The 26,986-nt window shown below is 43.7% G+C and overlaps 1 protein-coding gene across 2 annotated transcripts in view; it reads right to left on the reverse strand.

Annotated features, from left to right (window-relative positions):
* VWF (von Willebrand factor) overlaps nt 1–26,986 on the reverse strand; it is a 204,098-nt gene that overhangs the window by 173,512 nt on the left and 3,600 nt on the right. For both annotated transcript variants that reach the window (XM_006028763.3, XM_006028762.3), the window contains exons 4-7: nt 25,682–25,784; nt 25,393–25,601; nt 14,738–14,862; nt 89–305 (exon numbers count right to left, since the gene is read on the reverse strand). In XM_006028763.3, the coding sequence (XP_006028825.1) occupies nt 89–305; nt 14,738–14,862; nt 25,393–25,601; nt 25,682–25,784 (654 nt within the window). The remainder of the gene's footprint in view (nt 1–88; nt 306–14,737; nt 14,863–25,392; nt 25,602–25,681; nt 25,785–26,986) is intronic.

Raw genomic sequence — 26,986 nt, forward strand, 5'->3', positions numbered from 1 at the left:
ATTCTGGAGGTCAAACTCCACTGTTCTCAATAGGCAACTTTGGCAGCAGAGCCCTACTCTCCCATCTCCCCTCCCTCCTCCAACTTACTGCACAAGCTGTCCTCAGGCCACCCATCCAGGATCCCTCCCTGGTAAGCGCAGCTCCTTGCATACTCCAGGAATGTTGGGCAGTGACAACTCATGTCCTGAGCACATGTGCACATGTCTTTCTCACAGAGATTAATGAATGGCTCTGGATCAATTTGGTGATGGCATCTGGAGAACACCAGGGACGTCTGTAGTAGCTGGCACTTCTGCATGACATCCTACACCATTAAAGTGAACAGGAAAAGAAATTTATTTAAAAAAAATAAAATAAAAAATGAAGACATTGCATTGAATTGATCGGATGGCTTTGTTTTAATTAAACCTTGGAATTACAAAGAGCTTAGACTGGTATGGCCTCTGTACCATGCCCTTCTAAATCAGTCACCTTTCCAAGGAAAAGATGGAAGCAGGGAGGGTCCCTGAAAGATTAATCAGAGGTTATGAGGTGTTGAAAAATGTATTACTATCTTAATCACAAAAAGAAGAAGAAAAAAAGACTCACTGCTCACATACCCTTCTTTGAGGCTTAGAATTCTGTCAACCTTTTAAGGCACACCCAGATAAATTAGGTAGGCTTCTCACTGTTACAAGTGATACTTTTTTGTTTATTATTGTAGAGCAAACAGTAGAGGGTCAAGGACATTTTATTTTAAGTAAGGCATTGCCAATCTCAAAAAAACTGAGAAACACTGAAATACAGTTTGCACGCATACACACAGTGATGTTTTTCTTTGTATAGAATCAGACCTGCTCAAATGCAGATCATAGAGTCTATACTTATCACTGTTGCGATGCCTTAACTTATCAGTGGCAGAAAAAAAACTGAACCTGAACAATCCAAATTCTATTCTACACAGTTACAAGGGCACTGACAGATGTGCAGCTCCCTGCTATAATAGCGCTTCACAGGAAGTGCCATGAATTACAGCGTTCCCCCTGACCCAACAAACATTTGCTGTTAGGTCCAGGAGTTGGGGGATTAACCAACTGAATGTCTGAACCCCCGCCAAGGTGGTGGGGCTCCAATCCACCTGCCCCTTCCTCCAGCACAGGTTGGGCTAACCCCAGATGCAACTCCCCCCACTCCCTTTTTCCCCTCCCATTCCAACAACAGCATCGGGGGCGAGGCTGGACTATATCAGCCCAGCTCTGCTCCTGGCGTGTGCTGACAGATGTTAATGAAGGCATTCCACTCTGGAACCTGTAATGAGGGCTCAGACTGTAGCATAATCAAGCACTTTTAAAAGCGCTTTGTAGATGTACGCTTCTGTAAGGGCATCATTGTGGAGCACTTTCAGGGGGCAACAAATGTAACTTCTGTTTGTGCCCAAAATTTGCGGTGGCTCTCACTATGAAGCTCCTTGTAGGCCACTGATAACCAGCAAATTTAAATATATTTAAAAAAGGTTAATCTATTTTTCCCATAAAATTGTGGGCCGAGTCTTCAACTGGAATGAATCAGCACAGCTCCACTGATTTCAGTGGGATTATCCACCAGTTTATTCAGTCAAGGCCTAAGGGTCTGCTCTAATGCACAGCAAGGACAAAGGAAGGACATTGTTTACAAGGAGTGCCACTTCATAGAGCCAGGTCAGGGTGTCCAGAAAACAAAAAATCATAAAATGTCACCGGTGCAAAAGTGAGCATTCCAGTACATTCCAGGAGCAGCACTGAATCAGCCCCTGTTAACAGGGTACCAATACATCTGCTTATGTTGTAACAGCGGTACTTTTACCAATAGAAAAAATATATATTTCATGTTCTGTTCTAATGAAAAATTTGAATTTATCAGATTTCCAACTAGTCTAGTGTCTGTGCCAAGTTCTTCTAAACCCATCATTTTTGCAGGAATGGAGGGAAGTGATTTTTTAGGAACAGGGTTGATTATAAAAAAAAGTCAACTGTCCTCTTTACTAATCTGGCATACCAATATAATATTGGTATAAATGGTATTAAAGGAATTACAGATTCTGGTGGAACATGACAAGCACCCTTCCTCTGTGGACTGCACAAAGGGAGACTAAATGATTTACCCATGGTCATGCAGGGTGTCAGTGGCAGGACGGGTAACTAAACCTGGGTCTCCCAAATTCTAGGTAAGCACCTTTCCCACAGGGCTGTCCTTCCACAAAAAAGGAAGGTCAATAAAGGGAAACATTAACAGGTCTCAAGATTGTAAATTCCTTGCTTGGAGTGTTTCTAGATCCTTTTTATTCACTGTAGGATTAAGATTTTGAATAACAATTGCATAACACAGTGACTGTGATCTAACTAATTTATCTGTTAAGAAATGTACTGGCATAACCAGAAGGCAATAAATATAAATATTTAGCTTCAGTGAGGGTATGGGTGTGCATGTATTAATATTAAATTGCCCACAGTGTTTAAGGAATTTCATCCAACAAGTTACAGCCAACCCATCTTCTTGTGTTAGTGATGTGTCAACAGGGAAATATAACCAAGCAGCAGCAGAGAATTTGCAGAATGCATTATTAAGAATTGGCCACTTAGAAACTAATGGTTATGCCATGAGTGCTTGCACACTACCAACACTTAGAGGTTCCATTAGATAAGTTTATCTCATTCCAAAGGCCCTGGCCTCTACCACTGGAGTTAAAGGAGAGCATCTTCATATTTTGTGCTAGCAAGCTACAGCCTTTGTCCAGGTCAGTGTATAAAACCCTAGCCAGCAAGCTGCTCTTTGCTGATGAATCCTTGTGCCACTTTGCTAGAATAGGGCACTGTTATACCCCATGGCTAGGGACAGAAGTAACACATAAACGGATTTAAGTTATCAGAAATGGGTTTAAACCTGTAACAGAACAGAAGCTTAGAGCACATAAACCAGTTTCAAAATGGCTGAAACTGGTTTAAGATAAACCTGGTTGAATGTTGCATCAGAAACTTAAGTGATTTGGGTTAAACCAGTTTATAAAACTTCTGTCCCAAGCCCCTTCCTGATTCAAGTTAAATCACAGTTCCCCAGCATCCCAGCATGCTTTCCAGCCCTAGGCTGGGCTGGGCTGTGCTCTCTGCTCCAGAGAGCGGGGCTGGCCCTGCCCCTCTGCTCCCTAGTGGAAGCAGTGAGGGATAGCTGACAAGGGAGTGCGGGGGTAGGGGGGGAAGTGGGGAGCAAGCCCAGCTGGGGATGCAGCCCAGTCTACAGGGGAGGGACTGCCCCCTCCAGGCAAACCCCAACTGGGGTCTCAGGCCAGAGAGGGGAATTAAACACCCCTTCACCCACTCAAACTTACTGCTGGATGCAACTGTGGGCTACAAATCCCAGAGGCATCTGGAAGCAGAAAGAGGAAGTGATGAGCAACTCTGCAGAGTCCTGCTGGTGTGATTCTGGACTGCAAATCCCAGAGACCTTGGGGGCAGCAGGAAGAGGAAGTGAACACATAGTCAGAGAGCTATGCTCTAGTGCTCCCCCAGTTTCTGGCCTGAGCCACTTCAGGCATCTGGCTACATTCCTGAATCAAGGTAAATGTCTGTTCACTTCTGATTCAATTTAATCTGTCCATCTTAGACTAACCTGGAAAGACTGAACTGATTCAGCCTCAAGCTTCTTGACTGTACTTAGCCCATGTGGTAATGCTGTGCAGCACATGCTGAGAACATGTATTTTTGTCTTGACTCCCAAAATGAAGAACTCCCTTTGCTGTTTGCTGCACCCGAGTCATTTCACCTTTCTGTTATGAGAATAGTACATAGGATTCTAAAGAACACTAGATTCTAAGGATATTCAGACCCAGGGCTTTAACCAAGTCACCATTCCATAACATATTGCCACCTGCTTATAAGGCTTCATCGTAGATTTTGGAGTTTAAGGTTGACAAATTGAAAAAGAACATTTGCAAAATGGTTAAAGGGACATTATCAACTTTAAATAATAATAATAATCTTATCTTAGGCATCTGGCAACATACCACATCCAGAGAGTTCACCAGTTCCCGGAAGAATCACAGTTTCAATTCTTTCTTTCTTTCTTTTTTTAACATGGTCACTGATTGCAGATGCTCTCATTTTGGGCACTCAATATCATATGCCATGGACCTGGGTTTTTTTCAGAAGTGCCAAGATCTCATAAATTTCACTCGGAGTTTGGGTGCTTTGGACATTTGTAAAATAAGTCTAAGTATTCTATGTGGTGGACACAAGGAGTGGGTCTACATCAGCAGTGTCAAATTCACCCCACATACTAGGCAGAATACAGGCCAGGGGGCTCCTTGCAAGTCAGATGTGAAGGGCAAGTGGCAGCTGTGACAGGGCCCTGGGGCCAGCAGCAGTAGTAGAGGTGGTGGAGCAGCAGCAGTAGTGGCAGAAGTGCCCACAGGCCAAGCAGCCGCATGCTGCAGCAGAGCCAGTGCAAGAAATGATGGCAGCAGGGCAAGTGGCCATGTACCAAGCTACTATGGGGCAAGCAGGGCTGTGTCAGCACAGCCCTTGCTCGCTCATGGACTGTTTCTGGCCCATGGGCCATACGTTTGATGAGCCCGGTCTGCACTGTGCTGCCACCATGCTAGTCACATCACTGAGGAAATAAAGCCCTATTGACTAACTTCAACTCTGCATGCCTTGGTCCTAGAAACAAGATGGCAAGGATGGCCTGGGAACACCTCCAAGACCCCACTCAGGACCTTGGCTTCCAGCACACTAAAGAAGAGTAAGTGGGGGCACAACACAAGCATCCTCATAGCTGCCTATCTAGGGTTGATGCACACCAGGGAAGAATGGCTGTGTGGAGTTTAGTTCCTTGGTTGTACAGTTGAGTGCTCTGCCACAACAGCAGACATACCCAAAATAAGTGCCACTGGAAACTTCTGACCTGAAACGACTTTCCTTTGCTGTCTGTCTGAGTTTTTCACTCAGTAAGACAAGCAAAAATAAAATTGCTTAAAAAGTAAAGGAAAAACATAATTGTAAAACCATAAAAATTGACAGAGGTATTTCAGTGCAGACGTAGGACTGAAGTCCCTTTTTTTGGTTAATTCATTAGATTTTAAAACTCACATGTCACGTTAAATGAGATTGGTGGCACCCTGACACAAATGGTTCCTTCATGTTTGTGATTTGCTGCTCTCCCTTCTCCCCCAGTCCCACCACACAAAACTGTAGGTGGGATTTTATACATTCTTCTAATTGCTTTCACACTGCATTATGTTGCTCCATGAATTGCATTTGTTTAAGCCACAATGAATGCCATTAAAAGAACAATCCCTCCAAAAGATAACTTTAAGATGATAGAAAGTTTCATCATGAAAATAATAAAAATGTTTTCCTTTGCATTTTAAAGTACAGAAATATAGTGACTATTTTCTTTATCTCATGTAGAAGGGATATGCTTTGGTGTTCTAGATTTATAGACTTTCAGCATTTTTTTCTTTCTGTTCCTCTATCAAATTAGGAATACTATAGTTCTGTCTTTCTGGTGGTAACCTTTCTGAAGCAGATAGATCTGTCCCTTCATTGTGTTACATTAACCACCCACCAAACATTTGGATGCAGTATAAATAATGAATAATAGACTTTACTTGCTACACTGACTCAACTAAGCCTTCGCCCAGCTAATTCAAAAGTTGGTACCTGACTGAGATTTTAGACAAATCATGCCTGCCTCTAGACCCGCTTACCCAAAATTCATACTGGTGCAACTCTGTGGCATTATTGGAGTTGTTTTAGCCAACATAAATAAAAGAAAGTCAGCTTGCAAACATTGTATATATTTCCTTTTGCCTACCAGTTTCTTGGGAAAAACAAGTCTCACTGTTGCAATGTTGCCTTATTGTAGGTAGAGAGTCCTGTACATTAAGGATCTGGTCATAACATTTTTTTTCATTGATTTCAATGGAAGCAAGATTAGAAAGCTTAAATTCCTGTAATTGTTATGTCTGGTAATTAGAAGAGAAAAGAACATAATAAAAGGTAGTCTTTAAGTATTATTTTCAGTGAAACAGGAAATCTTGAGAGTAAGGATACCATGTAAGAATCTATTAAGAAAAAGAAACAAAGAAAACCTCTGCCATTTTTCAAAAGTAAGGCTCTCTTCCTGCAAAACTATTATAGGGAACTGTACCTTTAACAAGTTCTGGCATGAGTCAGATGGACCTCTTTGTAACACAATTAATTCCATGTCATACAGTGCTGATTAGTAAGGGCCTTTGTACACACCACAAAATAGGTCTTTAAAGCAGTTTAAATGCCCTATAACACCGCTTCAATGGCGTTGCTGTTTGCACACTCAGCAGTGTATTCCACTTTAATGGCGTTGCTGTTTGCATGCTCAGCAATGTATTCCACTTTAAATGACTTTGTTGCATAGCAAGATGCAATACCTTTGAGTTGTTTTAGTTTGGTACTTAACAACATGCAAGAGTGCATGGAGAGCTGGAAGCTGACGTGCTCGGGGCTTGGCGGGCTTCCAGCACCCCGTGCACCATCCCTGCTACCTTCTCCCACCGCCAGCACACCCAGATGCCCTCATGCCACCTTGCCGCTCTGCCCCAGGGGCAAGCCAGCTGTTCCTGGGCAGTTCCAGCTGGTGCGAAGGCGGTGGGGACGATGCAGGGGTGCTGGAGCTTATCTGACTCTGCTTATCTGTGGTGGGGAGTGCAGGGTGGGGCAAGCTGCCACCAGGTCATGCACCGCCTTAAGCTGCAAGGGACCCCAGTGCTTTCCTCTGTGGCAGCGGGGCCCCCCAGGTGGCACCCACCCTCTGGCACCCGGCCCAGGCAGTCCCAGGGGGGTGCCACAGCTGCCGAGGGAAGCACCAGGCCCTGTACAGCTCAGGGGGTCACATGACCCAGCGGCAGCCCATGCAGGCAGGCAGGCTCCACTGAAGGGAAAAGAAAAAAAAAAAAAAAAAGGGGGGGGCCCGCCGTCTTTAAAAAGCAGTGAGGAGCCTGATCTTTTTTTTTTTCCTTTTTTTCTCCCTGGAGGCTGCCTGTCTGCCTAAGCTGCATGGGGGCCTGGTGCTTCCCTCTGCGACTGCAGGGAGGGCGATGCTTCCTTCTGTGGCTGTGGCACCCCCTGGGACAGCCCAACCTGGGTGCCAACAGGCAGGTGCCACCTGGGAGGCACCACTGCCACCACAGAGGGAAGCTCCAGGCCCCCGCACAGCTCAGGGACCTCTCAGCCCGCCAGCAGCTCACCCCCTCCTCCCCACCTCTGGAGAGGCAGGTAAGGATTGGACCCCCACCCTTATGTACACACCATGGGGTTTCAATTCGATTTAATTCTCCCTAAATTGAAACGGTGGAAACAGTGGATTTTTAAAAATCCACCATTTCAATTTAGGGATAACTAAACCAAATAAAACCCCTATATTGTATACAAGCACCCTAAGGGGTCAGACACTGAATGAAGTCCCCTCTCTCAGATGCCTTGGTTCCAGGAGTATAACAAAGCTTTAAAAAAAGAAAGAAAGAAAAAGAAAAACCGTGATTGTAATAATAGAAGATAAAACACCCCGCTAAACTTGTGGCCCTCTAGAAATGTGGCCTATGATTGCCAGAACCATTGCTGAGGAGGAGAACCTGAAGTAACACCACAAGATAGACAGAACAGCATAATTTCAGTGTCTCTCATCAGTTTAAAAAGAAGGTCTCAGTACTGGATGGGGATGAATTAAAAAGGCACCAGGATGGCAATTCCTAAAATGTGAAAGATGGGCTAAACAGTTAAAGAACTAAACTGAACACTGATGTAAATTGATGTAACTTCACAAAGTCCAGGGAATTATACCTGCTTGCTTAAAGCTGAGTTTCATCTGAGAATTACAGTGCAGATTTTATTTGTGCTCTAAATTCAGCTGAGGCACAACCTTGTTCTAATTGTGCACCTCCACATGGTTCTCACTGCAACAGGAATCAGACCTTTGTGAGCCAGGTGCAAGGCAGGAACATCATCATCAATGTCTAACCCCTTGTAGATCCTTTAAACCCTGACTTTCAAGGTTCAACTTTTCTTTTGTACCTTGTCTCCCCTACTTCCCTTTGTCCTCTCCCAGTTCTGCATTTCCCAGTGTCTCCCATCTTCTGTGTATCTGTTTTTCGAAGAATAAGCTCTAAAAGGGCAGAAACGATCAATTTTTTGCATATTGTACTAAGCAGAGCATATTTTCTATGCTCTTGCAAGGGTCCACATACTAAATCTAGGTAATTTCCATTTAAATGTATTTAATGGATCAAACAGCTTTCACAAAATGAACTTTCTCTGGGACAAAAATATCAGTTGTTACTTGGCTCTATCATCTAAACCAGGGGTATCAAACTCATTTGGCTCCACAGTTTCCTGCAGGCCAGATCCATACTGTGGGGCTTTCAGACAGCCAGATGACCCACAAAAGATGGAAGCAGGGTTAATCCCCGTGGGAGCCGCTGTTTTATCACAGTGCTGGAACCCGTGAAGTTAATGCCGCTACTGCTCCCCGCTGCTTTTCTCTTGCTACTAATTTTAGTTGCCAGAGGTGACTAAAAACCCCAATTTCAGTGGGAGGTAAAAGGAGGGTGAGAAATGACCAACATCAACTCCCTGGGTTCCAGCAACTCCAGCAGGTGCACAAACTAACACCGCTGCAGGGGCTCCAGACACTGCAATGATAAGCCCCAGGGGCAGAATCCAACTCAGGGAGGTGGGTGTGGTCCAGACCATGAGAAGCCCCGTGGGCCTTATATTTGACACCCCTGATCTACAGTGTAGATTTCTACACTATAAACAAAACTGAATCAAGGGATCCAGCTAGATACAGTTTTCCCTGACTCCATGGATGCTTATCTTGCTGGGATCCTATGACCCCAGCTGACTTCCTGCCCTTTGGGCGGGGGGCTGGACTCGATGATCTTCCGAGGTCCCTTCCAGCCCTGATGTCTATGAAATCTATGAAATCCATTTATAATGCATCAGTTGTGGATGGGTATTAGCTAGCTTTGGTAACCCAGCCTAAAATTTTAGTATGCATGAACCTACTAACATAGTTGCAGACTAAAATTAAGTGCAATTTGGTTCCATCCACACTGCAAACAGTAAGTAATGCATGGCCAAGGTATTGCATTGTGGACTTGCCTTAAGATGTATGCTTTATTTAAACATTTCTTGTATAATTATTGTACAATTGTACAAGTTTTAGGTTCAATTTTCCTTTGTCACCAAAATCTATTGGGAGGAGGGATACTATATTTTTCTTTAGTTTTTTGGTTTTTGTCTATCACTTTCATTCAAAAAAAAATCAGTCCATATTTAGAAGTTAAAATGCATTATCTTTCTGAAGTTAAGAGCCTCCTCCAATAACAAAATTTAATAAATATTCAAGAAAACAGTAATTAAGGCAGATGAAACCGTAAGACGACAAAAATTTAGCTTCAGCATCTAATTTCATGCACTTACGGGAACACGGGACATAAGACAAAGCGATCCCTGAGTCCTACAGTAAAGTTCCTGCCACTGCAAGAAACCAGATCAAAAAGACTTTTTCGAAACCTTATCAAGCTCCATATTTTTTACCTCTAGAGCAGTGGTTTTCAACCTTTTTTCATTTATGGACCCCTAAAAAATTTTGAATGGAGGTTTGGACCCCTTTGAATTGTAAGTGTGGGCATTCACATACTTTTGACTGATCACAGTCATCTTTCACAGACCCCTTGGAAAACAGCCTTCGGACCCCCAGCTTCAAACCACAGGTTGAAAACCACTGCCCTAAAGTCATCAAACAAGCACCCCACGCACTAGGTCACTGAGATCATCACACCGGAATTGTGGTTAATGTGGATCAAAATAGTCAAAGGAGCTCCCTTGTTTTGGTAGCTGCCGTCAGGGGTCTTGGTTCTATGAGATGATGCAGTGTTGCACTGTCTTGTGTTGCAAGCAAGAGGAAAAAATAAGAGATGAGGAAAGCAATGTATTTGGAAGACATATGTCTCCAGAGGTTTGGGGTGGGGGGGAAGAGAGAGAAAGGGAGTCACGGCCATCCAGCATCGGGAAAGCATCCAGGCAATAGCATAGGAGTGGTCCAGGGAGGATGATGTATACGTGGACCTAGCATTTGCCTGTTGCCTTCCATCCTGATTTCATCCATGATATGCAGCTTGGAGAATCTGTACCAAAGCAAAAGCAAGGACAGCTGAGGGCCCAGGTGGACCCTTCTTGAGAGTATGTGCAGTTTCCTGTAGTTCAGAGTGATTTAAAGGCATGTTGGTCAAGCTGGTGATACTATAGTGCTAATAAATGAAACGGGGAGCCCTGCAAACCAGGTTCCAGTTTCTCCTGCTCTGGGACAGCAACAAAAGCATGCCCACTGTTTTCTACAGGAGAAAGGAAGCAGTGCCCTCCCACTCACTCCTTATTATAACCCTTGCACTCAGACAACAGGAGATCCCTTGTTTTATCACATCACCTTGTATCCAGATCAGCTTGCAGGATTCCATTTTCTACTGTGCTTTATACAAAGTGCCTGCAAGGCAAGATCTAGCACACGGGTGGGCAAAATGCAGCCCAGGGCCCAGATGCAGCCCGCCAGGCCATTCTATCCGGCCAATGGGGCCCCTAAAAATTTTAGAAAATGAATATTAATCTGCCCTGAGCTGCCTGTCATGCGGCCCTCGATGGCTTGCCAAAACTCAGTAAGTGGCCCTGTGCCCAAAATAATTGCCTGCCCCGATCTAGCACCAACCAAAGTCAATGCAAGGCTCCTACACCTTTTTGCCTTTGGATCAGGCTAAGATTGTTCCATCTTCCAATGAATTGTACAAACAAATTAAATTAGGAGCTCTCTCTATACAAACTCTGTTTGAATCCCTGTCCTGTGGGGGAAGAGAGGGTGACGAAGACTCCAGATCTGTTTGGGTGGGTGGGGGCAGGAGAAGGGGGAGAAGTCACTGAACCAAAGCTATTGTTTCCCCTAACAGCTGACTAATCACATCCAAAAGGGGCTGAGAGCTGGGGGAGATTTGCATTCCTGAAGTGGAGGCTAGGGAACAAAGAAAGCTGTTTTTTTGTGGTTGAAAAGATCAAAATTCTTCACCAGGCACTCGCTCTTGCTGGACTTCTATTAATAGGACAATGTTTATTCTTGACAGTAAATAAATTAAACCAACGTTTCTCAAATGTCATGAGCTCCCAAATTCACACAATGGAGAAGCTGATTCCATTGGTCCACAAGGCAACTGTATCTCTTGCAAAGCAGTAATATTTGATGTGATTTATAGAAAACCTCCCATAAAATCCACTTGCTAAAATGGGGTCATCCTCATCTGCATCGGAATCAGGGCCAGAGCCAAGTGCTTTCTCTGGCCTCACCTGCAAAGTTTTCCAAAATATTCAAACCAGTTTTCATGCATAAAGTTTCATGGGCCACAGTTACAGAACTGTTCAGGCAAAAGGGGCTTGTCCACACTGCAGCTCCAACTGGCTTTATACCAGGACTGTATTTACTAGAGAACTGCCTCAATGGAGTTCTCCACAATCACTGCAAGCCAAAACCCTGGGGGTCCTATGAGCCATAAATAAAGCAGTTGCAAGCCCAAGTAACTATCCAGAGACCTATATGCTGACCTAGGAGGGAACATACATGGGGTTCAGACTTTGAAGAGCCAGAGAGGTTTACTCCTAAACACCATTAACAACCTATTTTTTCCAGTCAATCCTCCAGATTCTGAAAACCAAGTCTCAGCAGGTTTGGGTCCGTATAAATAGCCTTGAAAGCTTTTGTAAACCTAAAAGGGCTAAAGTCCAAGTGTCAGATATATTGTTAAGCAACTGCATTGAAATCAGGGAATTTATTTTGGACTCACACCAAAGAGAATCTAGTCCTCAATGGGTTAAACCTGATTTCCCCAATAACAATCCCCAGCTGTAATGTTGTGTGCACAGTAAAGGCATTCTTAAAACTGTTCGGTTCCTACAGCTGGTGAAGATTTACGTGCGTTTACTGGGCCGGTAATGGAAACAGAGCGCATGTTCATGTTTAAAAGCAGAAGAAAACAAACTGATGGAGCTCAAGGGCCAGATAGCAGGCTGAGTTTCAGGAATGTTTGCAGCTCCTTAAAGCTGGGAAACAAAAGGCCTCCCCTGCTAAGGGGATTCACTGAGGAACATGGAGCCATTGCATCCTCTATGTAGTCACGTGTTGCACAACAGCTGTAGGAAAAATGTGCATCTCAAACTTCCCTGTTCTTAGGCATAGGTGGCTGAAAGCAGGGGATAACAGGGCTTGGACCCCCAAACTAATTTTGCAGAGGCCAGCAAGCAGCAGTAGCTCCACAGCACCGCTGTCCCACAGTGCCCAGTGCCACTTGGCGCTACCGCCATGCTCTGCCACTGCAGCACTGCGCCCAACGTCCTCACTGTGCGCTCCTCAACCGCCACATACAGCACCAGCACACACTGGCCCTGCAACAGCCCTCAACCCCCCAAATAATATTTTCTTCCGCCACTTCCATGCTTAGGTAATCCCCTGTGGCTGTTCTGGAAGCTGAGCTCTGTTGACAGCTGGGGCAGCTTAGAGCAGTCTTCAGAGCTCTATTTCATATTGGGGCACTTTGGCTGCAAGCCAAGGATCGAGGCCGAGCATAAGCAGTACCTCTGTACACACCCCCCCTTTGCTGTGCTACATCAAGTGCCTCTTTGGTGAATAACACCAACTTTGGCTCCCATGAATCTAGCCCTCAAAAGACTAGTTGAGAAGCTTTAAGCAAGAGAGAAAGATGAAGATGACATTCACTAACCAGGGAATAAACTGTCCTGTTGGGTTTCTCTCTTAAGGCCAAATAAAAAACAAGAGTCCTGTATTGGCAGAACAACTTGGCAGCCTTTATCCGCCCCACACAGATGTGAAGTAGGAAAATAGTACTATCCCCACTTGTTCAAAGGGGAGTTAAGCCACAGGAGGAGGGACAACATTTTCGGCAGGCATGCCACAAGATAAGCGCTGCTCCCTCCTTGACGGCTGCTCCAATTCTCTTTTTCTACCCAATCTGCAGCTCTGCTTTCTGCTCCCTGCTCCATCTGCCACATGCCACACAGAGCAACCTCACATGAACGCTGTGTGTCCCCAGAGGCTGGGGGAGGGCACGGAGACTCTCTCAGGCGGCGGTGCTGTTGGCGGTGGGAGCATGGTGGTGGCAAGTGGTGAGCTCCTGCAGGGAGCCTCAGCACTACCAGCAGCAGGGGAGGGGTGTGGCGAGTGCCCACCAGTGGTCAGCAGCTGCCGCCAGCAGTGATTAGAGACCACCCACAGACACTGCCAGAGTGGGGGTGGGGTGCTGAGCGGCAAATGCCCGCAGGCACCGCCAGCAGTGTTGGTGGCACCTTTTTCAAGGGGGTGCACCGCCAAGCTCAGGGGATGCACATGCACCTGTGTGTACACCCTACGCATCACCAATGGCTGCCTGTGTCACTTTTGGCATGGATTCCACAGGCTGGCCATGCCTGCACTAAAGGGATGTCCACATTATTTGTGTCTTCAGTATAGCATAGACCAGAGGATGTCAAAATCACCCCATCCTCTGGATTGGATCCAGGCCAGGGGCCAAATGCAGATTTGGCAGTGATAGGACATCAAGTCGCAGTGGGGCAAGCAGCAGCATGGCAAACAGCAATCTGTTGGCACAGCCTTCACTAACCCCTATCAACAATAGCCACGCTCCCATAGCCCCAAATTCAATAGGGGGCCCCACCTGCTGCTCACCCTGCCCACAAATTCCCTGACTCACCAGGAAGAAGGCTCTGTGGCTCAGAGTCTGCCCATGGCCTGTAAGTTTGACACCTTGGATGTAGACAAACACAAGCTAGCTTTAAACTGGTTAGCTTCAGTATGGGTAACAGTGTAGCCACAACTGCATCACAGGGCAAGCTAACTGCCTGAGTGTTCAGCCAGCTTCTCAAGTAGGCATTGCAGCCTATACTGTACTCCGACTTGGTACCGCTAGAGTACAGCACCTACTGATACTCAGCCAACTTGTTTTAAGTAGACTGGGTTTGTTTACACTACAGTGCAGTCTCAGTGATCTTGCCATCACGCAGAAAAGTGCTTGTTGGTGTTATGTATTGAACCACTGAACCATCTTTAACAAGGCCCCTGAAAGATGTTATAGTTACTAGTATGGGACTGAACTTAAGCCTCCACCAGCAATGGTTCTGTGGTCCTGTTTTGGGTGTATACAGAAGTAGCTTTTTCCCCATTTAAAGTGCTTTATTGCTGTGACAACAGAAGTGCATGGCTTTACAGCACTTTAAAAATGAATAGAATGCTTTAAATTAACCCTTGTTAAATGAAGTATTAAACTTAAAGTGCTGTATTTTACAGCACTTCAGCAATCTACAACGTTTTAAATAAATTCTGTATACTGGTCAAATTTTTGATCAGTGGAAAAGCCCCAGGGGTCTGTGGAGCTCCCACTGCCTCCAGGCCTGGAAAGTGCAGGGGGGTTCAGAGGCTGCCACCCCTCCTCTCCAAACCTGCATATCTGTCATGTTTAAAAGCACTGCAATTTCATAGTGCTATAAAAATGCTCTAAAATTACAGTGCTGTAAAACATGCACAAAGCACCTCTGTATACACCCATGCTGGTTTTGAGGCTCACTTCAGTCTCTGAAAGCCTGAAAATACATGGTGCAAAGCACTTGAAATAGCTCAATCTTTTGTTGTGGTACCAACCTTGTCTGCCATCTCAGAGGAGATGTTGCAAGTATTGCTTGGAGCAGGCACTCTCCTGCATTGCTCATCTTCACTGTCCAAAGCCCAGGAGTTTGCAAAATCATAACTGTTTTTGACCAAGGTCCCTGTGAATACAAGAAAAGGAGAAGCAGTTGGGTATCTAGGAACTTGAGTAACACAAGACCAGCATCAACTTTGGGAACTTGATATGAGTTAAGCCATGTTTGTAATCACTAAAAATCAAGAGCTAAGAAAATTCTCCTTCCAGACACAAGACTCTGGAAAACTGCCCTGAGCTGGCAGGGCTGAACTCAGCACAAAGCCCTTCTACACCAGCCTCGCCTCAATCAAGGGATAGCCAGGTGAATGAGTACTAAGACCAATGAAAGGAAACGCCCATCACTGCTCAACTCTAGTGTAAAATATCAGTCCTTTAACACCATTCTAGAAGTTGTTTGACGGTCAAAAGCTTCTGCTGAAGCCTGAGTTGACTCAGATTTTCCATTTTTTTATAATCCAAATAATAGAAATGTAAACAAAATGTAAGAAAATTGTAACCAAAATAATTAGATCATTCTCCTCTTAAAGTATAAATGTTCCTGGCAGCAAATGGCTTGTATTTTTCCCCCGGTTCAGCTACTTTCTTTTTATTTTAACCCACTGTATCCCACCATTCTTTGCTGAGAGGGAGAATAATTGGGCCTAAGTCTCACTCACTACTGCTTTGCACTACTTGCAATCCATTTACACCTATGCCAAAATACCACCATTGTAAGGAGTTAGAATTAAACAGTCACTTTGTATTGGCATGTTTGTGCAAAGCTGTGAGGAGTTAATGCCCCACACCTCCTTGGACAAGGAAGCTGAATCCCCAATCTTTCCACTCTGATTAAGGAACTTATTTCTTGCTTTTGCTCATTTCTTCTTTGTCTATCTCCTGATCACACAGAAGGGTAACTTCACTTTACATCCCACATACCTCCTTCAAAGAGGTTATTTCCATAGAGGTTTCTCATTTTTGCCAGAAAAAAAGTTTTGTCACATTTGATAGTATTCTAAAAACCACAACTCCTAGAGTCATGTGAAAATCCAAAAGAATATTGGTTTGGATTTAAAAGAAATCCAGTTTTTAAAAGAAAACATCTTTTTTGAGCCCTCATGGTTACACACAAAAGCTTAAAATGTGATAGTTTCATCCAGAATACATACAACATTAGCCCAAAAGTATTTGTTTGTTTGTTTATTACTGTTACAAAAATCCCTCTATTTTTAAGCTAATTTAAAAAAAAGTTTGAGTCCAGACTCATAAATCCTTGAGGTTGGCAATACAAAATTTTCTTCCCACACTAGGGACAGGGAACTACGGTACTCAGCTTTTTGTCTTGTTTGTACAGTACCTATTGCATGGATGCCTTGCTCCAGGACTGGGGCTGATACTACCAGTGCAAACACCACACAATTAATGCATTATGTAAGAGAAACTCACCTATTGTGTATTTTCCAGAGTACTAGCCAGTCAAATTATTAGCAACCTATGGCAAGAGAGTCAGCAGAACAACTCAACCTTCAAACAAGAGCACTACAGCTCTTCACATGCACACATACCCCTCTGCTGGCTTTGCTCTGAGCAACTCAGTACACACAATTCAGGCTATCACTAAAGATCTAGCATATTTTACTATTTATTATTCACATTGCTGCGGTGTCCAGAGATCCCAACTGAGATCAGTATTCTGCTGTGGTAAAAGCTTTACAAATATGCAAGAAGATGCAGAGTACTCCCCCTAAAAGACAAGCAAGGGGCTGAAGGGGAAACAAAGTCACAAAAGCTAGAGCTAGCTGGCTGAGTTCATGCAGCCAGTCTCTCTTGCCTTCTAGGCCAGGAGTTGGCAGCCTAGGGGCTAGATCTCACAAGTGGACCCACTGGATCCAGGATGTGGGCATGTGGCTTCAGCTGCAGGCACTCTCCCCAAGCCACCCTGGACAGAAGCAGCAGCCAGGTCCTATCACCTCGGTTCCTGTCACTCAGGGTAGGTCATTTCTGCCTGCTGCTGGAAATGGTTCCCTACCCTTCTTGTAAGCCAGTGCCTAGGCACCAGAACACTCTGCTTCCTAAAGGATTGTAACCAGTGCAGCAAGACATGAAAAACGTGATATAAAGATCCTGTCCATCTCCAATGTTAACAGCATTAACGTAATACAATCAATATATTAGGGGGAAAAAACTTCAGGGAAACCAAATGCATGCAGAGGATAATTAGTTTAAGCACCGCAACCTTAAGTCTCTCTCCCTCAGTATCACAGCTAACCTCAAGTCAAGCAATCACCATTGAGTCTATACAAGGTGTCTTTTCCAGCCTTCCACATCTCATTGACTGAACATTCATTATAGAACCGCCTTCCTAAAGAAAATCCCATTCTCCACTTTACAACTGTTTTGCTAACTAAATGCATCCCCTTGTATACGGAAGTGAGGACCGTTACCCCCACAATGCATTTCCTTATTCAAAGAAACAAGGCGAACCCCCAAACCTCAGTAAGTGGATAAGCACACTCCGATAAATAATCGGGGAGAAGGGATGAAAAATGCAAAAAATATACATCATTTGTACATAAGGCATTTAGACATGTGATGCTTTCTAAAAACCATCCAAGGTCAGTGAGAAGTCAGTCCCATGTTATAAAGTCTATATGGCTACTGTGGTACACTTACAAATCAAGGGTTATAACTATTTGAGCTCATTTAAGGAGATGACTTTTCAAGAGGATTCACTAAGCCATCTTCTGTACATGCCACTATTAACAAGCTAAGTAATTCTCAAATACTTCACATATTTTATAGAATTACACAAAACAAAGAGAAGAGGAGAGAGGGAGAGAGGGGGAGAATTATCTCTGGTATGTACTGAATGTCAAAGCTTAGATAAGAAAAGAATTCTAGTTACTTGTGTTAAGCATCTAAAATGCAGTAACTTAAGCTACATTTTCCTCCAGGGTATTGATAAGTGAGGGTAGAATAGGAGGGGCACCACTAGGAAAAAAATAAAATATAAAATATAAAGACAATGTAAAATTAAAACACAGCCAAGAAAAACATGGATGTCTCTAAGCACACAGGTAAAACTATTAACAGAATAGATTCATAGATGTTAGGGTCGGAAGGGACCTCAATAGATCATCAAGTCCGACCCCCTGCACAGGCAGGAAAGAGCGCTGGGTCTAGATGACCCCAGCTAGATGCCTATCTAACCTCCTCTTGAAAACCCCCAGGGTAGGGGAGAGCACCACCTCCCTTGGGAGCCCATTCCAGACCTTGGCCACTCTAACTGTGAAGAAGTTCTTCCTAATGTCTAGTCTAAATCTGCTCTCTGCTAGCTTGTGGCCATTATTTCTTGTAACCCCCGGGGGCGCCTTGGTATATAAAACTTTACCAATTCCCTTCTGTGCCCCCGTGATGAACTTATAGGCAGCCACAAGGTCGCCTCTCAACCTTCTCTTGCGGAGGCTGAAGAGGTCCATAGTTACATTTCCTGCTCAAACCATACATCCACATGTAAAAATGCAGCTATCTGCTTCTCTTAGAAGATAATTCCTTTTACTTTTTGGTGGTATATTACTGAATTCTGTTTAGAAAGTTCTTTGGGTTAAGCTGATGTGACAGCCCCCTGTAAAACTAATTTCAACCATTCCTGAATCTTGATCAATTATTTTCTAAAATGCAACAGTTTCTAACACCACTACTCTTCCTTCCTGGGATGCAGTCTCCTCACCTTTGGCAAACTCCTGGCATTTTTTCTTCCTCTAAATAGCCAAGACTCTGGGAGAACAATTTTCAGTTGTAGACCAAATGAGGATATCAGAATCCCATAACCAATGCCCTTTATACTACCTGGGTGGGATTTTCTAAAGAATTCATGTTGGTCTAGCTTTGGGCTGAAGAAAATGGTAACGCTTCCACTGATTTCAACATAAGCAAAGTCAAATCAACAGAGCACTTTAAAATGTCTTGCATGTATCTAGACAGTTTGATAAAAGGTTAGGAAGTAGATGCTCTATATTATAAAAATCCCCATGTTGGAAACTAGGACCCAGTGGCCACATCTACACAAGACGCTTACTGAGCAGTAGTTCGTTACTACTGTGCAGTAATGTTGCATGGCATGAGTCGTGATGCAGTAGTAACGAGCTACTGCACAGTCAGTGCCACCAAGGACCTATGCAGGGAGAGATGCTACTGTGCAGTGGCACTGGTTACTGCACAGTCATTTAATACTTGGGTATGCAAGTACTAAATGACTGTGCAGTAACAACTGCGCAGTCAGTGTCTCAGGTAGGCGCAGCCATTGTGTTCTTTAAGGCTACTACTGCCAGGGCTGGATTAACCCTTTAGTGGGCCCTAGGCAAACAAACTCGTGGTCCCCTGCTTAATACTGGTTGTTTTTTTTTCCTCACTCAATAATTATAATATGTAAAATAAGCAAACTGTGCCCCTTCTTCACTTACGGCCCTAGGCATGTGCCTAGTTTGCCTATGTGTTAATCCAGCCCTGACTACTGCCAAGGCTTCTTGCTGGGTGGAAAGTAGAGAGTCACTTCACACCTGCTTCCTGGCAGCACCAGGAAATATTCTAAACATTTTAGGGCGTTGACAGCTTCCACTCTGAGCTGCTCAGCCCTGTTCTCATGCTCGCGGTGTTTATGACCTCAGAACTCTTGTTATCAAAGCTTTTTTTGTTGATCTGACTCAGCATTTACTCCTGTGTAAACATTGTGCCTCTGTTTTTGTCTGCTATGAACACACTTCTCACTGTGTTGTATGCAAGAAAGGTTTCTTCATTCAAAGAGGAACTCTTTACATAACTCTAAGGTTCAGCGGACTGGCACTGAGCGCTTTCGACAGAGCACACCTCTATGAGAAGCCTGAAGACGGGCACTCGCTTTGATTAGCTCCTTCTACAAATTGAAGTAGGTGCCCTGGTCCATTTATCTTGAATCAGCACTTTCAGAAGGTAGGGTGTCAATGAGAACAGTTTTGCCATTAAGGTACAGGATTGGGAATCAGGAGACCCTAGCTGTATTTCTGGATTTGCTACTGATTTCCCACGTGACCCTGGACCTGTCAGGAAACCTCTCCATGGTTCACTTAACTCATCTGTAAAAATATGGGCAGTGACACTTGATTCCCTGTGTTGTGTCTTATTGTGTTTTCCTTGTACTGTCCCTTTCAAGCCAAAGCCCTCATATTCAGCACTGCAGGGTTCAGTTTGCTTGTGGCAGTTTTGCAGCACTGGGGACTTCATGTTCTCTGCCACAGAGAGCCAGAGGCTTTCTTGGTTCCCCTCCCACCACAGGACTGGTCTGTGTCAAGTCAGAGGCAGAGCAAGTATAGGTTCTGCATACATCTACTGAGGGCAATTGTTAAGATCCACCCTGGATATGATTCCAGAGATTCCAATAATAAATAACTGGTAGTTCAACCCAGGAGTGCCCAGAGTGCTGTTCCTGAACTCACAACTTATCACCCTGCCAAAGGGTGTTGTCTGCACCTGCTGCCACTTTTTTTTTTTAATAAACAAGCCATTTGCTAAAATTGCAGCTTCAGATCATCCTAAATAATGTGGGAATATGACTCAGATTCAATTAAAGATATTGATCAAAAGAATATATATAGAGAGAGAAATATCAAAACTGCCAGGCTATGCTGAATCCTTTTCACTCTGTCCTCAGCCTAAGTAATAATGATTTATTGGTACAAACTGGAACATATTCAACAAGAGAAACGGAAAGAGCCCTACCCTCAAACACCCTACAGCCCAATGAATAGGATATTATCTTAGGAAGTGGGAGACCTCAGTGCAAATCCCAGATCGGAGTAAGGCAGAGACGGGGTTGAATCAGGGTCTTTCATATGCCAGGCAAATGCTTTAAACATAGGCTTACTGAGCCAAAGGAGAAGGATAGCCTCCCTCTAATGCACTGGGAGCAGTGAAAAGCACCCTTGGTAATCTAACACTTCTCTGTTTTATTAAAAGTGCCTGAAAACACAAATTTAAATTATTTAATTCAGAGCAAACAAAAGGTTTTGTTTGACCTGCCCTCAAATTCCTTTCAATTCATCAAAAATCTCTCTCTCCGTCTCAAAACAGCCACCAAACCAAATAAAGATGTTTTCACAACCCTACTTATGAGCCTTCCTCTGCTGCTATTTGGAAGGCACCTTAGGATCCATTATGTAAATGCACAGTTGCATTGTTATTTGTGTAAATGTGTATTGCTTCTGGAGAAGCAACACAGGAATCTTTCAATACAACTTGGAGCACTGGATTTCTTACACGGACATGATATCTTTCTACTACTGTAACTCTCATCTACTGTGCAATGGCATGATATACTCCACATTTCAGCAGTTTCAAGACTTCTATGTGCTGCCAATTCCTAGCCTCTGAATTGGAGGAGGCACAAGATATCAGGCCCTTGTCCAAAATGTGGCTGTGTGTATTGCTTTATCGTGAATGTGTTTGCTATCTAAGGAGAGGCTCCCAAGCTCTACATCTCCTATTGCTGTCCTGACTAAGGAATCTATGTTTATAGTGAGATACCAGACTTTATTTACTTTTGTGTAATATAAATCTTTGTATATGAAGTTATCCTCTTGAAAGCAAAAGATTTGCTGGCTAAAAATAAGCAGAAAGCAAGCTGCTATGCACCAATATACCTTGAATCTAACCTGAATATTTTAGCACCCACTCTCAGAGTATATCTGAAGGATGATCCATTGGTTAAAGCAGTAGGGTAGGACTGAAAGGACTCAGAATCAAGCTGTATGCTCTGCCACAAACTTTCCACATGATCTTATCCAAGTCACTTAGCACAGGCCACCAGTGGGCAGTGAGCAGGAGAAGAACGAAGGTGGAAAAGAAGCACTAGGGAAGTATCCTTGTCAGCCTAGCAATCATCAACTGTTATGATGCCCACCCCTTACCATGAGCTACTGGCAGAAAACATAAAATTAGAGTACCCTGCAGACTTTATTTTTCCTTGAGGTCCAGATTAGGGGCCAGGTTTGAAGCAGTGTCAAAGCCAACTTTCAGCTGTTACACACTTACTGTCAGCAGCAGCAAAACTCAGCTACAGTCTCTCCTGCCACTTCTTGCTCTTTCTCTGATCCCAATCCTGAGCACCAAGTGCTTAATATACTGTTAGACAAGGTTCTTTGGGTGAATCTGATATCTTTTATTAGACCAACTAAATAGTTGGAGAACAATATTTAAGCAAGCTTTCAGGTTCAAAAACCCTTCGTCAGGCTAAGGAAGTTTCGGCAGTTGATGTATGCTCTTCCTGGAAGGAGGAGCACACATTCCATCCAGGAAGAGCACACAACTGCTCAAACTTCCTTAGCCTGAAAGGGTTTTTGAACCTGAAAGCTTGCTTAAATATTGTTCTCCAACTATTCAGTTGGTCTAATAAAAGATATCAGATTCACCCAAAGAACTTTGTCTGCCTCTGTCCTTAGACCAAAACGGCAACAACCTACACCCCTGTAACATACTGTTAGTAGTCCAAGTTCAGTATCTCTCTGGATCCAGATCTCATGAATCTCTTCTCTCACCTTTCTTCAGTATCTTTTTCCAATACATTTTAGCCCTGCTGCAGTTATCAAAACAAATCCAAACTATAATTACCTTCCAGAGATTGGAGCCAGTACATCTAGTCCAAAAGCAAAAATACAAGTAAAGGGTCAGCAGCAGCTGACAGTGGCACTCAAGGCAATAACAATGTAGGCTGCAGGATCAAGACATATTAGAGTGGCCATGCCAATCTCTGCATCGTTATGCGAGAACCTGCTTCCTGAAGATGGGTTGACTCCTATCAACCCAAGCCGTTCTAATCAGACTAACTGAAAGAAAATGAACGACTGAAAAGGAGCAGGCAGACTGTTCATGTTAACAAGTAACTCTCATGCCTTCATATTCAACTTACATGAACTACTCTGTAGCACATGCTAACATCAGTCCCTCTCCTGTAAACTAACCTGTTTAGTTAACATAGTGGTGCTCAGTCTACGGGTTGCAGGCAGATCCAGCCCATGGCACAGGGGATCAGCAAAGAGCAGCTCAGTCAGGTACACCCCCTTCCCTGCCATGCACAGTGCTGCCGATCCCCTCTGCAGCCCTCCTACTTTCTACCTCTCCGCTCTTCTCCTCTAAGCCAGGTGCTGCTTATTTCCTTCCTCCCTTTCTCCCTCTTCCTCTCCCCCATGGCAGCCAGTTTACCAGGGTAAGCTCTCTTCTTCTCTCCCTCTGACATTGGCAGCCACCTTCCTCCCTCCTCTCTTCCTCTCCCCTATTGAAAGGGAGTGGTGGCAACCAGGTCACTTGGCCCTCTGCTCTAAAAGGCTGAGCAGCAGTGGTATAGGAGACTCCTTGTGCCCACAAACAGACACAGGGCCCACATGATGTTAACAGGAACGGTGATGAATGGGTGGCCAGAGAGCACAGGAAATTCCTCCTTGTCCTTTCTAGTCTTTTCTCCTCTTTTTTTTTTTATGCTTCTCATAAAACTCCTTTTTCAAGCACTTTACTACAAAAAGACAGACTTTCTGGAGCCACCACATTTTCAGCTGAAGGACTTGTTCTTTCAGTTTGAGTTAATAAATATGGAAGTTCCCCACTTGTGGTGGAAGGAAATCTTTGACATTTTAAGAGTGACAGTTTATGTTTGGTTTTTCCCACTGTTACTATAACCAAAATAGATGGCAACACAACTTCCTAGCCTCAAATACACAGATCATACTCTTGCTTCCCTCACATTACTTTATTGATACTAGAAAAGCCCCCCCCCCACCTCCCCCCGAGTCAAACGCCAGTTCTGAAACCTATAGAAACTGTGGCATGATGAGTTAGAGCAGTCCCCCTAACACAACAGACATTTGCCAGCACTTGGGATGGGGCTGGTCTGCATCAACCCAGCCCCATCACATAACAGACTGATCCTAGGGAACAAAAGCTCCCTAAGGCACTCTGAAGCAGAGAGCCTTCATCTGATCCCTCATTTGATGAGAGTTAATTTGTTGCACGATCAGCCACTTTTAAAGCACTCTGCAGCTGTGCACGTGTGTCATGGCATGGCTGCACAGCACTTGCAGGTCGCCAATAGCATAACCAATGTAACTTCTGTCTGAGCCAAAGGGACCTGTCTGAGCTAGGCAAAGGGCCCAAAAGATTACCCTTCCCTTTTGCAGATATCCTAGCCCCCTTCTCCCCAGCCCCAAAAGTTGGAAAGGACACATCTCTTGACTTCTCTACACTTGTGGAAACCCTACTTATACCCTACCCCACTGCCCAATATGTGGAAAAATTAGAAATTCCATGTAAATCCACTCACTCCTCTTTGATTCCTGGTCCACCCAAAGTTTAAAACCAACTCTCTGGCAATGGCAGCAGTATTTCTGGTCATGCAGCTCTGAGGGAGTCAATTAACTTCCTGAATCATTATAAATCTACCTGATCCCTTCTAAACTCTTCATTCTACAGGTGTTAATGACTCTCTCCCCTTTTTAATAGTCTTGATGTTCCACCAATCAAGTCAATTTTTCTGAAGTTCTGCTATCTATTAACAGCTCCTGGTATTGTAACTGGCATTTCATAGCCCTGCAGAATGTTTTCAATGCTAGCTAAAAACCATTAACTCAGGTGTGTAAATAATTTTCAGAGAAGCATTGGATGCACTGCCAAGATGCTCAAGAAGCCTAGATTTTGTTTCATGAATATGAAAAAGAGATGTATGTCTAATTATAATCACTATAAGACTAATGAAATGACAGCTTTTTATTATTTTTGCCTAATTCGTTGTGTTTTTCTACATTATGTATAATATAGAAAATTAATGTATATTCCAATAAAGTTATATTTGCTTTTGCTTCAATCTTAAACTGAATCATATAGCTCTAGTCCCTTAGCATATTAGTAAAGTTTTTAGTTTCTTTTTAACTGGAGAAAAATGTGTTGTATTATATGATGATGTACCAAACCATTTGCACGCAACTTTTCAACTTTTCAAAATCCCACCCATGATCATACAGCCCTTACTTTCAGTATTATCTTTTGAGGGCCAACATCCATAAACAGAGCCGTCCCTAGGGGTGTGTGGGGCCTGGGACATATCAGCCCGTGTGGGCCCAGGGGGTGGCGAGCAACTGGATGCGGGGGGGTGGCAAGCAGCTGAAGCCCGGAGTGAGGGAGGTGGGGAGGGTGGCAAGCAGCCAGAGCTGAAGCTGGCGGCGCACGTGGTCTACAGGGCCCCCCAAAGTGCAGGGCCCAGGGCAGTTGCCCTAATTCAGCCCCTCAAGGATGGCCCTGTCTATAAAAACCACTAATTTAGAGCCCTTTGTGTTACTGAGGGATAAGACTTGAACCTAATTAATTTTAAAGAGAAAAGAAAGAAGAAAAGACTAAATGATTAAGTCCTATAACTTATCAGCACATCAAAATGCAGTCCTATAAGATTATGAAGAAAACTTTTTGCTAAATTAACAATATTAGCTATTATTAATTTTTATTATTATTACTAGTATTATATTAGTGCCACATTGTAGAATCTATCATACTTAGGGCTCTTGAAGTATATATCAGAAAGTCATGCAAATATTAGTCTTACCTTCCTGAGTCCTGAAGTCATCTTCAGCAAAGCTATTAAAGTCGCCACAAAGACCACAGGTTTTATTATAATGTTTATCTTCCAGCAGTATCTGAATATTGCCACTGATATCAATCTTTACCACAAAGCCATGCTCCTCACTGGATAACTTATAGTAACCTGCCTCATTCTGTAGATATATCCCATGGGAAGCAAAGGGTATGGAAATCCTGTGAAGAAAAATAAAGATTTCTCAGAATGTGGCATGCAAATAACATGCATCCATGTCATTTGCTAATTCAATATCTACCTTTTGTTTCCCTGGGTCACAGTTCCATCTATAGAGAACCGAATGTCAAAATATTCTCCAAGATACACAGAGAAGCCATTCCTTCTTCCATTCTGGTAATTACCTGCAAGGAGCCAAGAGATTATTTTCTCACTTTTAATAAATTGAGCTTCCTAAATTTGATTGTTCTTCTCAAAAGTATTCATATTTTATTTTATATGTATATGATCTTTCCAAGATCATTATTGGTAAATTGTTTGCATTAGGCACCACTTATGGCTGAATTGAGATCACGGTGCTGTTCTGTCAGACATTAGACAAATATACACAGCGAGGGTTCATATATTAACATTTCATAGTTTTATAGATGTTAGGGTCGGAAGGGACCTATTAGATCATCAAGTCCGACCCCCCTGCTCTGGGCAGGAATGAGTGCTGGGGTCAGATGATCCCAGATAGGTGTCTGTCCAATCTCCTTTTAAACACCTCCAAGGAAGGGGACAGCACCACTTCCCTTGGAAGTTTATTCCACATTTTGACAACCCTCACTGTAAACAATTTTTTCCTGATGTCCAATCTAAATTTGCTCTCTTCCAGTTTGTGGCCATTATTTCTAGTTACCCCGACAGGCACCCTGGTAAACATTGTATCCCTTATATCTTGCTGACAGACAAAATGGCAATAGGGTCAATTCCTGAGTCAACAGGATTACCTGCAATGCAGCAAGTCTTTTACAGATTGGGAACACTACCCAATGCTTCAAGGGCTTCTTTTGTATTCCACCAATTACTAGTTAATGTAAAAGGCAAACCTGGAAGCAGGGATGGGAATATAGGACTCCCCCTTCCCAGTAAATGTCCATGCCACTAGATTATAGTCATGTACTCTCCTGTGCTTTATCTTTGGCTCCATGAACCTTACTTTCTTTTCACAATTGGTCACAGGGGTGAAGATTACCTCTTCTATCCCACCATAGCTCATAGCCTGGTGGTTGGGGCACCAACGTTCTCCTAGGAGGTCAGAGATGTGGGTTTGAAACCCATCACAGTGAAGACATAAAACCTAGGTCTTCTGTTCCCTGGCCCAGGGCCCTAAAGCACTCACCTATGCTAGCAAAGATTGGCACCATCCCAGAAGCTTGTGCTTTAAAACAGTGTTTCTCAACCCATGGGTTGCAAGATTATATGCAAGGATTACAAACAAACTTTTAAAAAATGGATCAGACTTTAAAAATGGATTCTCCTTTAAAGGAGAAAAACATGGGAAACCATGGCTTTTCCCTTGTAGGCTTTCAGTTTCAGCCTGCATGGGGCTGCCTCCACTAAG

Source organism: Alligator sinensis, unplaced genomic scaffold (genome assembly GCF_000455745.1).
Source record: "Alligator sinensis unplaced genomic scaffold, ASM45574v1 scaffold35_1, whole genome shotgun sequence".
In the NCBI taxonomy this organism is placed as follows: Eukaryota; Metazoa; Chordata; order Crocodylia; family Alligatoridae; genus Alligator; species Alligator sinensis.